This window comes from Cynara cardunculus (genome assembly GCF_001531365.2).
Source record: "Cynara cardunculus var. scolymus isolate 2C chromosome LG 3, CcrdV1, whole genome shotgun sequence".
Classification (NCBI taxonomy): Eukaryota; Viridiplantae; Streptophyta; class Magnoliopsida; order Asterales; family Asteraceae; genus Cynara; species Cynara cardunculus.
Genome location: NC_037530.1, coordinates 1,091,298 through 1,106,220, shown reverse-complemented (window position 1 = coordinate 1,106,220; position 14,923 = coordinate 1,091,298). Strand labels below are relative to the sequence as shown.

General features: G+C 33.4%; 1 protein-coding gene across 1 annotated transcript; it reads right to left on the bottom strand.

The window, feature by feature from the left end:
- Nucleotides 1-7,031: 7,031 nt before the first annotated feature.
- LOC112510397 (INO80 complex subunit D-like) lies at nucleotides 7,032-12,897 on the bottom strand. The gene is made up of 3 exons (XM_025115797.1): nucleotides 12,284-12,897; nucleotides 9,156-9,599; nucleotides 7,032-7,302 (listed from the first exon to the last, which is right to left on the bottom strand). The coding sequence occupies exons 1-2, from the start codon at nucleotides 12,787-12,789 to the stop codon at nucleotides 9,332-9,334; spliced, it is 774 nt and encodes a 257-aa protein (XP_024971565.1). The 5' UTR covers nucleotides 12,790-12,897; the 3' UTR covers nucleotides 7,032-7,302; nucleotides 9,156-9,331.
- Between the last annotated feature and the right edge of the window lie 2,026 nt (nucleotides 12,898-14,923).

Genomic DNA, 14,923 nt, shown 5'->3' with positions numbered 1-14,923 from the left:
TTGGATTAGATCTACAATATGAACATTCATAATCACAAAATTGCCACCGTGCAACTTTCGACCATTAGATCATTAGCTTATAAAGTTGATTAATGAACATAAATTGGTCTTACGAGTCTCACGAAAAATCTTTGATCTCACATAAACCCAACTATATATATATATATATATATATATATGGATGGGGGTAGGTGGCATTATTTTATGGCAAACCTAATACTACGGCTGCCAAGCTTTCTCATCATCATCCAAATTAAGTCACCAAGAAGCCTAATGGACCCCTAAATTATATATCCTACCAATTAATTTTTCTATAATTCAATATTTTTAAATACATCTCATTTATTTTCTGTGAATGGTTGTTGGTCGTTAAACTTACACATTTATACTTAAATGTTTAACTTGATTCTTATTTTAGATAACGTACTTTCAAAATTTCCATTTTAATACCTAAGATGTAAATCTTTAAACATCTAAGTACCCCAAATAACCAGTTGAAACATTAACCTTTTACCATGTTGATGTGACGAATGATGGGATGAAATTGGGTTGAATAGCAAATAATACTGAGTTGGATACCACATCACTCGTCACATCAACATGGTACTAACCGGTTAATGCTTCAACCGGTTACTTGGTTACTTAAATGTTTCAAACTTTACATCTTAAGTACCAAAATAGAAGTTTTGAAAGTATATTACCTAAAATAAGAATCAAGTTAAAATACGTTACTTTTTCATGCAATTTGCTCGTACCAAAATTAAATTGGAATGAAAGTATATGGCTATTTATTACAGTTCGGCATTTAAGGTTTACTCGACTTTAAAGTTGAAGTTTGATGGTAGTCCGTAATTCAATTACGGGTTCATTTATAAGATCGAAAAAATAACCTTTACACCGGTAACCACATTAACTTGAAACGAAAATACGTTGTTAGCTTATTATAGTTCGACATTTAAGGTTTACGTGACTATAGATTGACGTACGATGGTATTCCATGATTTAAGGCTCCGTTTATGAGAATAACAAAAGCGGAAGTACTCGTTTACGTCAAGGAACACATCCAATCAGATAAAAGATAAATAAAAATATGTTATTATATATGGGCTGGGTTCACGTGAGACCAGTCTGTCGTGAGACCACTTTTTTGCATTTGAAACTTCACAGCAAAACATTGTGAATGTAATGAAAAACCCGAACCTTCACAACAAAAACACTGTGAAGGTTATCTTCACAACGTTTTCCTGTGAAGTTTCAAGTGTAAAAAAGTGGTCTCACGAAAATAGACTGGTCTCACGTGATCTCAAGTTTATTATATATTGTTATTTTTTAGGGATACATCTTATACAAACATTTTTTTTTATAAATAAAAATACGTTATTATTTATTAGAGGATAAATACAAATTTGGTGTAAAAAATAACACTTTTTCTCTGCAGTATTGAAAGCCATTGTGATTTGGAAAAACGTCCGGATTTGATCCCTCCCTCTAACGATCGTTACCGTCAAAGAGGGGTATTTTCGTCATTTTATTAATTTCTTTGTCTTTTACTCAATCAAAACCACAAGTACCAAAATAATAAAAGCAATCTTCATTGCCTAAAAAACAAAAAAAAAAGATAAAAAATGACAAAAATACCCTTCGTTTAACGAAATATTATAACAACCATTAGAAGAGTGTCCAAATCCGACATTTTCACAAACCACAATGACCATTTTGTAATTTCAAAACTGCAGAAACAAAAGATATTATTTCAACAAACTATATAGACCAAATTTATAGCTTACTCTATTTATTTATTTATTTATTATTATTATTAATGGGTCTGTTTGGCTAATGCTGAGGAATAATAATGACATTGAATGAAAATGAGAATGAATTTTCATTCTCACAGTTTAATCAAAAATAAAATTTTGGGCTTTTATGGAAATGAACCATTTATATATTATAGAAAACCAAACAGTTTCTTTTATTTTCATTCTCATTGATTACTGTTTAATACCTCTGACAAGACCCTTAACTCAGAGTAATTTCACATGGGATTTCTTGTAATGATGTCTTTATCTCATGGGACACATCCCATATGATACATATAAAGCTATATTTATGACACAAAGAAAAAGTAGCCTTTTATTGATACAAAGGACATGTACAAAATAGACCATGTTGCATATGGTTGTAGTTTGGACACCTTGCCAAACTAGTTTCCATTATTTTGGTTCAACCAAATTTGTGAAATTTCATGTGTCCAAAAGGTGGTTTTTGAGCATCATATTTTTAATTTTAGTAATTTAATATTGGGAAAATTGCAATAAAATGGAACCAACTTTTACTTTATTTTTATTTTGGGGAACCAACTTTTAAAATCTTTATTTAGGGGTTTCTGTCAAATATTTTGTTTATTTAAGGGTCTGGTTGATCTGTTGACATGTTAATGCTGACATAATCCAGATCTTTTGTCAACTAAGATATTTCACGTCATATTAATTTTTTTTATTTTAAATCCACGTCATATTTTAAAATTACAAAATAATTATATAAAATTAACTAAAATTCGTTTTCTTCAAAAATTAATTATAAATAAAATCTATTTTTCATTTTCGAATCTCGTTTTTTAAATTAAAAAAAAAAATTCAAATATCAAATTGAAGATGTTTCCAAATCTCGTTTTTTTTAATAGAAAAAATTAAATTGATGCGGTAAAAAATAAATATCAAATATCAAATGCGGAGAGGACAGCATGTCGGAGAGGGTAACGGCTGTTGGAGATGGCAGAAAGCTATGGCGGCAGGAGGCTATGGGACAACGGCGATTGAAGGAAGAGGGAGGGGCAACGGCTGTTGGAGATGGCAGAAAGCTACAACGGCAGGATGCTATGGGACGATGGCGATTAAAGGAAGAGGGAGGGGCAGGATTGCGATCGAGGTAGGAGACGTGAAACGGACTTCATTTTGATTTGTTTTAATTATAATGATGATTTGTCAAAATAATTTCCACATAATATTTGTTTAAATAATTTTCTTCCAAGTCATATTAAATTACTTGTTCAACAGGTCAACCAGACCCTTAAATAAACAAAAAGTTTGATAGAGACCCTTAAACGAAGATTTTAGAAGTTGATTCCCCAAAATAAGAATAAGGTGAAAGTTAGTTCCATTTTGATGCAATTTTCCCTTTAATATTTTATCTGGCTTTAAAATAAGTGTTTAACATATCTATACTTGAGATCATATGAGACGAGACTGTTTTCGTGAGACGATGTTTACATTTGAAGATTCACATCAAAACACTGTGAAGGTAATCTTCACGGTGTTTTTGCTGTGAAGATTCGGCTTTTTTTTTTACCTTTACAACATTTTGTTGTGAAGTTTCAAGTGTAAAAATTGTGTCTCACGAAAACAGCTTTTTCTTACGTGACCCTAACCCTACATAAATATGTTAGTTTGTTCCAAAATAAGAGTATACTTTCAGAAGTAAATTTATATTTTCCCTTTTTACCCTTAATTATGAGATGGAGAAAATTTTCTCTGTTTATAAATAAGGGTAAATTGCATGAAAGATTAACGTATTTTAACTTGATTCATAGTTTGGGTAACATACTTTCAAAACTTTCATTTTGATATCTAAGATGTAATGTTTTAAACATTTAAGTACTCGGGTAACCGGTGAAGCATTAACCGGTTACCATGCTGATGTGGTATTCGGTTAATGCTTCAACAAATAATACTAAGTTGGATACCACATCACTCGCTACACCAGCATGGTAACCGGTTAATGCTTCAACCGGTTACCCATGTACTTAAATGTTCAAAACTTTACATCTTAGGTATCAAAATAGAAGTTTTGAAAGTACGTTACCCATAATAGAAGTTTTGAAAGTACGTTACCCATAATAGGAATTAACTTAAAGTACGTTACTTTTTTCATGCAATTTGCCCTATAAAAAATGGAATTTAGTTTATTAAAAAGTGTAATAATTACACATTTCTAAAACCATGTGTTTTTTCATTGTGGGTATTTATTTGTAAGTCAATAAAAACTCCAATCGACATTGTAAGTAGAGTTGTTCACGGGTAGTAGGATTCGCTAGACCTGGTCTGCTCGGCCCGATAAAAACCGTGTCTGGACTTTTTCTATAAGCGATAAAAAAAATTCCTGATAGATCCTTCCCATCTGCTTATATGTATATAAGCAATATTTTACCAAAGGGTTTTTGGCCTAGCAGTATCGTAGTCTTTGACCTCCTAATAAGTCAAGGATTCAAACCTCACCAAAGGTGAGGAGGGTGTGTGAATTTATTTGTTGCATTTGCCGTATATAAATATTATACTAGAAGGGTACTCGTGCAATGCAACGAGATACATCTTAATTTTAATATTTCATTTTATTATTTATCTCAGTCGATATTATAATATGGTCTTATGTGATTTTGAATAAGCGATGCTGTTTTTATTTTTAAATAAAGTATAAATTTGAAGATATCATAAAAGTTTGACAAAAATATACCGATATTAGTGTCAAATTAACTATTTAAAATTCCTATCTAATTCAAATTTTTTTATTGTAATTTAATTTAAGTTCAATAACGAAGTTATTTATATTTGGTTTAATAATATAATTTTTTTATAAAAATAATAATTGATTATTTTGTTAGAACTCGATAATTATCCTAATTATATTTTAGATTTCTTATATTTTAAATTGAGATGTTTATCATTTATTTGATTATGTTTATCCGTAGTTAGTTACATGAATTCAAACATGAAGCTTTAATAAGTTGTATTTATGCATAATTTACTTGTAAATTTGTAATCTTGAATTTTAAGTAATATACATCAATATACAATACTTCATGCATTAAAAATGGTTTTTAAGAGTTTTTATCAAATATTTTATAATATAGTATAGATACTTTAAAAAAAAATATTTTATTACTTTTTTTTAAATCAAAAAAACTTTAGAAGCTCATTTGGTTGGTTTTGAACTAGACTCCTACTATTGAGTACCAACAGCCTCCCAAATATATGCATATTAGATCTGTTATAAAAGTAGCTCTTAAATCTTGATCTTTTAAGTATGTGGCTATAACCATAAGGATGATGTCTGATTGGTTTGAGCTTTAACTCCAAAGATCAAAATTGTCTGAAGGTTTCAGGTTCAAATCCAACGAGGAATAAACACCCCCTTGTGGCAACAGAGGTTCAAATGCGGAGACTCCGGGCTACCCGCAAAACAAGTGGTCGCACTGGGATTAGTCGACTCGCATAGCGGGTTGAAATATCTAGGTTAATAAAAAAAAAGTATGTGTGTGGTTGAATTTTAAATTGAGATAAAATTATATATTTTGAATGATTTTACATAACTTATGATTTTATCCAAGCTTTATTGTTTTAAAACTGTAAAATCTTTATTAGGCCCGTTAACGTGTTTGCAACCCCGACCCGACCATAGGACGATACGGGCAAGTTATAAAGTTCACAAAACCGTTTGAGCTTGTTATATTAGATTCGTTGGACAAAAATAAAATGTTAGGTCTTACCTGTATTCGACCAAACCCATAAATGATCACCTCTGACCGTAAGCAAGGGTGTATAAGACTCGGGTTTGGGCCTGATCTCTGCTAGGCCCGACCCTTATTTGATTTAAGGTCGGTCTCGACTACCAAAAGATAGGGTTGATCTGGGCTCGACGGTTCCCACTGTTTATGGTTTAAACAAAATTTTGAAAGAAGTAATTACTCCATCTGTTCCAAAATGAATGTTCACAGTGAAAAGACAGAATTTTAGTAATGTGTAAAGATAATTTTACCCTTAATAATATAAAGAGAACTTTTCTTTCATATAACTAAGGGAATAATGGAAAATAGATTTTTTAAAATGTCAAATTGCATGAAAAAGTAATGTACTTTAACTTAATTCATATTTTGGGTAACGTAATTTCAAAACTTCTATTTTTGTATTTAAGATGTAAAGTTTTAAACATTTAAGTATCCAGGTAACCGGTTTAAGCATTAACCGGTTATCATGCTGATATGACGAATGATATGATATCTAACTCAGTATTAAAAGTAGACATTTATTAAAAAAAATGTAACCAAAAAACCGTACTTTTAACCTTATAAATGCTACTCATAGTTGAACATTTAAATACTCCGTACACACATTCAAGTTTCAATAACTTTGTTCTTTAATCATAGAGATGGTAATTTCAATTTTTTTTTATCTAAAAAGTGGTCGAATTTGAGTTTATACGATCAAATCATGTACAAAATCACATGTGATTTTACATTAACGATCAAGAAAAGATGTGCGGGCAACGTGGCCGCGAGCTAAATCACATATGATTAGACCGTTTTTTATTCTCTTATTTAATTATTGTTCTCGTATGAAACTGTCTCTCTCTCTCTCTACACACACACACACACACACACACACACATATATATATATATATATATATACGAATAATCGTGTAAGAATGAGAGTTAAGGTAAGAAGCATAAGAAGAGATCTTGACCCTTGATTACTTTTAGTCTCACTTCATCCCATGAATTACGCTTATCATGGGAATTGATCGGTGCAGTGTATTGAACTTTGATTAGGATTAATCCAAGTGTGAAGATTCCTTTTCACCATAACTTCCATTTTCACCGGAACCCAACCATGTATATACATACATACATATTATATAAAAGAGAGATTCAAACGAGAACAATAACCAAATAAGAGAATGAAACGGGCAAATGACGTGCAAAATCACATGTGACATGCACCAACAGTTACCACAAGGGTATGCGAACGACATGGTCCACTACCTCAGGTCACGGTCATATGTAATCTTACACATGATGTTAATGTAAAATTACATATGATTCAACCAGTTTCGTATTCTCTTATTTTATTACTGTTCTAATATGAACCTGAATAAAAGTTTGATAACTGTGACAACCACTAATCATATGTGGTTCACATTGTTAAACAACACATGTTTCAATACGTGAAACAGAAATAAGCATTAAAAATAATTACATCATGAAGCAACATCATATTTTTATTGTTTCGCAATGTAAAAAAACACATGAAAGCTAGAATTTGGGTTGATAAGATTCGAAAAACCTAATTTGCAACCCGGTACTTAAAACAAAACGAAAACCGACATTATATGATTTAACTAACGTCGTTTGATCCTCTAGATGATGCTAAAACAACTAGAAAACTCTTGTAGAAGCAACAACGAGAAGCTCCTCGTAAGAGAACGACAGACAGTTTGTTAACGGACAAATAGATGAATTCGAACGTGTATCCTGCAAAACAAACACAAATAATGACTTATACTTGCAATGTCAATTATATACTTAGACACATAATCATTTACAAACCCAATAATTCGTACACACTTACAAACCAGTTTTCATGTGTGAAACTACAGTGATTAAACAGTCTTGTTTCATGTGTAAAACATTCAAAACTGTTTTGCGTGTGGGAAAAAGACGGTCCTAAACGTTTCATATATGAAACAAACATTTTATGAACACTGCATTTTCACGCATGAAACAACATGTGTGAAACTGCAGTGACTAAATCGTGTTGCTTCATGTGTGAAACGTTCAGAACTGTTTTTTGTGTGTGGAAAAGAAACAGTGCTAAACGATTCACATATGAAACGACACTGTATAAACACTGTATTTTCACACGTGTTGTTTCATATGTGAAACAAAATCTGGTTTGAAAGTTCCCGCGACACAAACCCATGAACATGGGGTTAAAATGTATGTTGTTTCATGTATGAAATATTCAAAACCGTTTTGTGTGTGGAAAAAAAGTGCTAAACGTGTCACATATGAAATAACACTGTATAAACACTGCATTTTGACATGAGTTTGTTTCATATGTGAAACAAAAACTGGTTTGAAAGTTTCCATGACACAAACACCCATGAACATGGGGTTAAAATGGATGTTGTTTCATGTGTGAAACGTTCAGAACAATTTTGTGTGGAAAAAGACAGTGCTAAACGTTTCATATATGAAACAACATTGTATAAACAATACATTTTCACAAGTGTTGTTTCATATGTGAAACAAAAACTGGTTTGAAAGTTTTTGTGACAAACCCATGAACGTAAAGTTAGAATGTGTAACCCAGCTGTGCGTTCGGTATGTAGAATAGGACAAGATAAAACTTGCCCGGTTGTCCCACGTCTAGTTCAACATTTAGCCCATGGATAATAGGACAACACTGAGCGGAAGGAACAAATCAGGCAGATGGAACATGATTGGTAAATTACTAAACTAACCACATCAAATTAAAACCCTACAACCTTGCATAATTCTTTCTTCTACTTACCTCACTCTCAACCGTCTAGTTCCGCTCCAAGTGTACACAATGCCTTCTAGAGTTCAATTTACTTAAGAGATGTTTGGATGGTTTCCATTAAGTTCTGTATGGATAAAATTATCTGTGTGAATTAATGTCTGTATAGATTGAGCAAGTTTTTGTTTTGGAGGGTTTTTTCATAGATAAAAGGAGCGTGTTCTTTAATTGGGATGGGAGGGTAAGGTTTGCAAAAAATTGACTTTCTGCATAAAACTCTCTCTAAAAGGTTACTAAATAAGCCACTTTCTACATCATTAAGTCACTAGCAGACAGTCACGTATAGTTGACCGAATAAGTTGCGAGTCTCATAAGCTTGTTAAGCAGCTAACAAACAAGCCCTCAGTCTTTAGTTAGGGAAGTTCAAATGAAAATCGTAAATATTTTGAGAACCTAAGAACAAATTGTTCATGATGAATATCATGAATAATGAAATGCATGATAATCATGATGAATAATAAACATGACTCCAATGACAAATAAGAGCATGCATGGTCAGATGAATTAGTCTTTAGCCAGACAGGTTCAAATGAGAACCTTAAATGTTTTGAGAACCTGAGAACCAACTATTCATGATGAATATCATTCATATTTTAGGTTATTCATCATGAATAATATATGAAATATTAGATTCTCAGGTTCTGAATTTTTTTTATGGTTCTCATTTAAGCCTGCCTGGTCTTTACCTTGCCAATCAATCACCCTACACGGGCACGAAAGATAACCTTTTCCCATGCGTGTGACAGTGTGTGCGCAAAAGAGAAATAGAGAAAGAATTAGTTACCTTCAATGCACAAAGTTCAGTCTAGCAAGGCAAAGATCCAATTCAGAGCCCCACGAAATCATCAATCTTACTTGTATATTTGTTGATTCAGATTCCCGAAGGGCGGGAATGAGAAGTAGAAACAAAAGGTGGAAATGAAGTATAACAGAAGACTCGAGTTCACCACAACTGTAATCTCAGATGCTGATATCTTCTTCTTTGATTTCGGGATTCTCTGCCATTGTCTTCCGAGTAGATATTCTTCTGGTTTGGATTTGGCGAATATATTCAGCAATCACGACATGAAATTTCGGAGCAATCTTATTCGTCGAGGTTGAATTTAGACCCGCTTTCTTTAGAGCTCTCGCAACGTGTTTTTCCGCCTTTTGGAAATGAGTTGCGCAGAGAGAAGGAACCGTGGATTTAAGAATCGGTTTCCCACAAAGTATAGGGCCTGCTTGTGAGCTGATAAAAGAACATAAAGATAAACAGATTGGAGTTCACAAGTTCATAATTTGATGACATTTCCATGAACATAACCTATTTAACAATATCACTGCAAATTCCAAACTTACCAAATACTCAAAAAGTATTTGCATTCTAACCGTTAAGTTATATTTGGTAGTAAATATTCGAACTTTATCGTAAATGCATCTTCTCATTATCTAGTACTTCCTCTATTCTCTATTACTTGTTGGTGATTTTAGTGTCATCAAGATTTTGGTGTAATTGTGATTTATAAGGATCAACTAGGTGACGAGACATAGATAACGTGAGCTAGGAGGCGCGGATTGCACACTCACAAATGTTGTCCTATCACCTTAGATCGCCATAAGGAGGGCGTTAAGGGGTCTGCGCCCCTGGCGGTGGTCTCGGAACCTCTACAGATTTTATGAAGAGGATTACTTAGGAAATTTGAGTTTCTGAATATTCCGAGTGAAACTAAGTTGGGGCTATTTAGTTGGTTTTGCATTAAGTCCTATATGAATAAAGTTGTCTGCATGGGAAGGAGCGTGGTTTTTAATTGGGAGGGGCATATTTGGAAAAAACTTGGCTTTCTGCAAAAAGCTCCTCCTAGAAGCTTAGTGAATAAGTCACTTTCAATATCATTAAACCACTACCAAACAGTCATGTATAGCTGACCGGATAAGCTGCGAGTCTCATTAAGCTGCTAACAAACATGCCCTTAGAATAACTTGGTCAGAAACTTAAATATTTGGAGACCAAGTATGGAATCAGAAGCCTCTGAGTCTGAACCAAGAGCTTTTGATTATGAAGGGTTATAACTCAGAGATTCTGAGTTACCTTCTGAGTTGTCTTCTGAATCGGAACTCTGAGTTGCCTCTAATCCGTTTCGACCTTATCCACAAGCAGTTAATCAGTCATAACGGTTGTGCAGTATCTACTAAGTTACTAACTACCCGTAATCAGTTATACCCAGTTTCTCAACAATCATTTCCTTCCATATCTATAAAACTTCCTGTATTTCTTGGTGTAGTTGCTGATTTTTTCCTACAATCTTGAAACTGAGATTACATTTGTTTTGACATTTGAAGTCAAAATATCACAATTTATAGAGAAAAAAAGGAAGTAGAATGTAGCTTCCTTGCATAAGGGCTATCTTGGCCTCTTGGGAATCAAATTGCTTGCAAAATACCCAATAGTGGTATGTGTTTCTTTATACATTTATGAGGGTATCAAAAGACCCAACGTTTTGAGTCCATTTTTTAGTATGAACGGGTTTATACAGCACAATGGAGCAATCAGACACATTTTTATGGATCTGATTGTGATATCCCACACAGGTTGCGTGGGGAAACAAAGGTTGCCTTATAGAGGACTAGATACCTCCTATGCGCGTTTTAGAACCGTGAGTCCATGTGTGGATAAAGCAGACAATATCTGGTTAGAAATGGTATCAGAGTCGGGAACCGGACTAGTGTGCGAGTGAGGACCCGGGTTCCCTGAGGGGGTGGATTGTGAGATCCCACATCGGTTGGGAAATGGAATAAAGGTTGCCTAATAAGGGACTCCTCTATCTATAAGGCATGTTTTAAAACCGTGAGTCCATGTGTGGGATGTTACGAACTCAGACCTCATTCTTAAAAATCCAAATATAGCACTAAATTTGAGCAATCTATTCCTGAAAGGGCATAAAATCACAGATGGCTCAGTCAAGCAAGGCTGGCCACATAGGAGCCCTGAATCTCTAAACTCCTTCTAAGGACCCCATAACAAGTATTCTCTAAGAAAGGCACATTCACACACACACACCAGGGAGAAATTGGAGTTCTCAATCTTGTAGGACTTGTAGATTATACACAACTCTCTCTATTAGACAGGCCCTTAAATATTTTGGTAGTAGAACCTAAAACTGGTGTAATTAGCGTTCCAAGACTCACCTATCTGTTGAGAATCAGAGTTTCGGAGGTTACGATCACTTGGATAATTCTTTGATCGTGTATATATTGCACTTTCCAAATACTATATTTTGACCCTGTATGCGTTAGGTTTCACAAAACCCGTATTGGGATAATCTAAGATGTCCCTCTCATTCTTAAGGCACCAAACTCTAGTATATATACACTAGATTAGCCGTTTATATATATAGGAGTGATCGACAGTTTACGGGGTAGTTAGGCAGTCAATAGATAACTGCACTGCTTGTTAAGATTGAAACGGATCAGAGACTGGCTCAGAAGCTCCGAGTCAGAAGCTCTCGGTCAGAAGGCTCAGAAGCTCTGATTCGGTACACTTCTCACTCGTAAGCATCTGATGCAAACTCGGAGGCCGCCCCTAAGACCCCCGCCCTATGGTGATCTAAGGTGAGAGGGCAAATACCACATTCGTCGGTGTGCACTTTGCATTTGCACCTCTTAATTCACGTTATGTTTGCTTTCTCACCTAATCGATTCCTTGTAAATCACAAATACATCAAAATATTTTATGACACTAAAATCACCAACGCTCTATCTTGTTAGGGTATGCTTACAATCATTAGCCCAATGTAGCAAATTGGCATCAATATTTAACAATATCACTCACATATACCTTTATCCTATCTTTTACTGGATCACGTCATATCCCAGTTAAAATCAAATGCTGCTAAAACCCCCCAAAAAATAGACTAGAGAGGAAGAGATATATACCTTTTGATCACGTAATTGCAACCCATGTAGAGTTTCTGTTTAGAATCAGACAGTATATGAGTATGACAGAACTTTGTTAACGCCATGGCCTTCGATTTACATCCATGAACAGCACACCGACTCGAATCGCTACTAAACTCTAACCCTAACCCATAATCATCTCCATTCTTTCCGGCATCCGTTTCTGGTACTGATTCATCCTCCTGGTAGGGGCTCTTCCCATACTCCCAATAATACTCTCTATACTTCGATTTCAGTTCTTCCATCAAAGACCAGTAATGATCCTTGTAAACCCTAGCTAATTTCTTCAATCTTCGAGATCGTCGTTTAAGTACTTCTTCACGAGCTAACAACTCCGAATTTGATAGAAACACATCTTCATCGACTTCTTCAATAGTTGCAGCCATGGAGGCGGCCGATAATGGTTCGGATTTTGGAACAGTATAACCGGTGGCGGTTCTATTGTTGTTGGTGGTGGCGGTGGTTGTTGCGGTGATCTCGGCCATTTTTTGTATGGATTACGAATCGCGATTTCGTTGATTGAAAGGGGGGAACTTCATGATCCTTCAAGACAACAACAATCAAACCGTCAAGAAAAGAAAAAAAATGGAGATATACGATGAATCGTTTTGGGGGTTATGAAAATGTTATGCCATTTTTACAAAACTTATATACGATTACTTTCAAATATAAACAATAATCAAATAATATAATATAAAAATAAGTTCTTTATGGGATATTAAATCGGAGTTTTGTAAAAAGTGTTTGGATTAATTTATAACGATACCAAAAAGCAATAAGCTGATAAATTATTTTTTAATGTTTGGCAAATTTTGCTTATATATGTAAAATGACCAAAAAAACAGTCTTCTATATTATTGACTTATGAGAATGTTTGTGATTGCTTATTAACTTATTAGATTTTTTAACATGTAAAAATTTATTTTTCATCATTTATCATGATATTTTGACAAAAATTTATATCAATAAGATTAATAATTAACAAACATTAATAAAACAAAGTTAAAATGGTGACCTGGTAATAAGCAGTTTTTTATAAGATATTAATGATTAACTTATCAAAAAATGATTATTATTGGTTTGACACCGGTATAAGCAATTTTATTTTTCCTCATCCAAACACTAGCATTTAGCTTATCATCGGTGCCAAACTGAAATAAGTCAAAAAAACACCTAAAATAAGCAATCTCAAACACCCCCTTAATAGATGCTGAATGGTTTGACGTAAAATTGAGAATGATTAAAATGTTCTTATGATATACTGAATGATTAATATGCTCTCGTGATATAATGTAAAATGAAATATAATTGTTTGATAATTTTTTATAATGAAATTAGGGTGTTGAATGGTTAAGGGAGGCTCATGATATAAAATCTTTTAAGAGTTATTTGTTTACCTCTTAATAATTCTATTAAGAGACAACATTTGAATAGTTAAAGGTGAATCTTATTTAGCAAAAAAAAACATGCATCTTAATGGTTTTAAAATCCTCTTAATGATTTTGTACCATGAGTTTCCCTTAACCATTAATAGTTCTAATTTCATTGTAAACAGTTATCAAAAAATTCTAGTTTGTTTTTCATTATATCGTGAAATCCTCTTAATCATTATGCCCATTTAATCATTCTACACTAAACCATTCACCAAACACCCCAAAGGGTTTTAGAACCATTAAGAGGTTTTTTGCCAAACAAGATTCACCTCTTAATCATTCAAAGATTGTCTCTTAATGAAACTATTGAAAGGCAAACAAACAACGCCTTATTTGCAAATTCACATGTGATTTTGTATTAATAGTTAATGCAAGGTGTAATTCGTCTCACATTCATAGAAAATATGATTTGTGGATTTCTTGTAAGACTTCAAGTTGTACGTTACTAATAACTTTTGTATGATTTTAAGTTGGATTCGAAGTTGTGTTAGACTCTTGTTTTGGGCTTTGAGATGTTACAAATAATATCAGAACAGATTTTTGTACCATCGAGATGGTAGGGCAAACCTCATTGATTATGATGAGTCCTCGACCGGGGGGGGGGGGNCATGGGGAGTTACAAATAGTATCAAAGTTGATCCTTGTACCATCAAGATAGTGTGGCAAATCTTATAGAACATGATGAGTCCCTAAGAAAGAAGGGGGGGGGGGGGGGGGGGTGTTTGTAACAACTCATTCCACATTAATAGAAAATAGAAATTTTGTAAGCTATTTATAAGTGTTAAATTATGGGCTACTAATAACTTTCATCATGGTTTTAAGTTGAATTTGAAATTATTGGGTCAACTTCTTGCTTTGAGACAACTTTTTAAATAGACTTTTTATAGAAAAATTATATTAAATTTCAACAGTTGTTTTATTTTAATAATGGTAAATTGCATGAAAAAGTAATGTACTTTAACTTGATTCATATTTTGGTGACGTACATTCAAAACTTTCATGTTGGTACCTAAGATGTAAAGTTTTAAACATTTAAATACTCGGGTAACTGGTTGAAGCATTAACCAGTTACCTTGCTGATGTGGCGAATGATGTGGTATCCATCCATACTTATATACCCATTGATTTTTCTTTAACGTCTATTAACGGGAGGGATCAAATCCATACATTTTTACAAATAATGAAG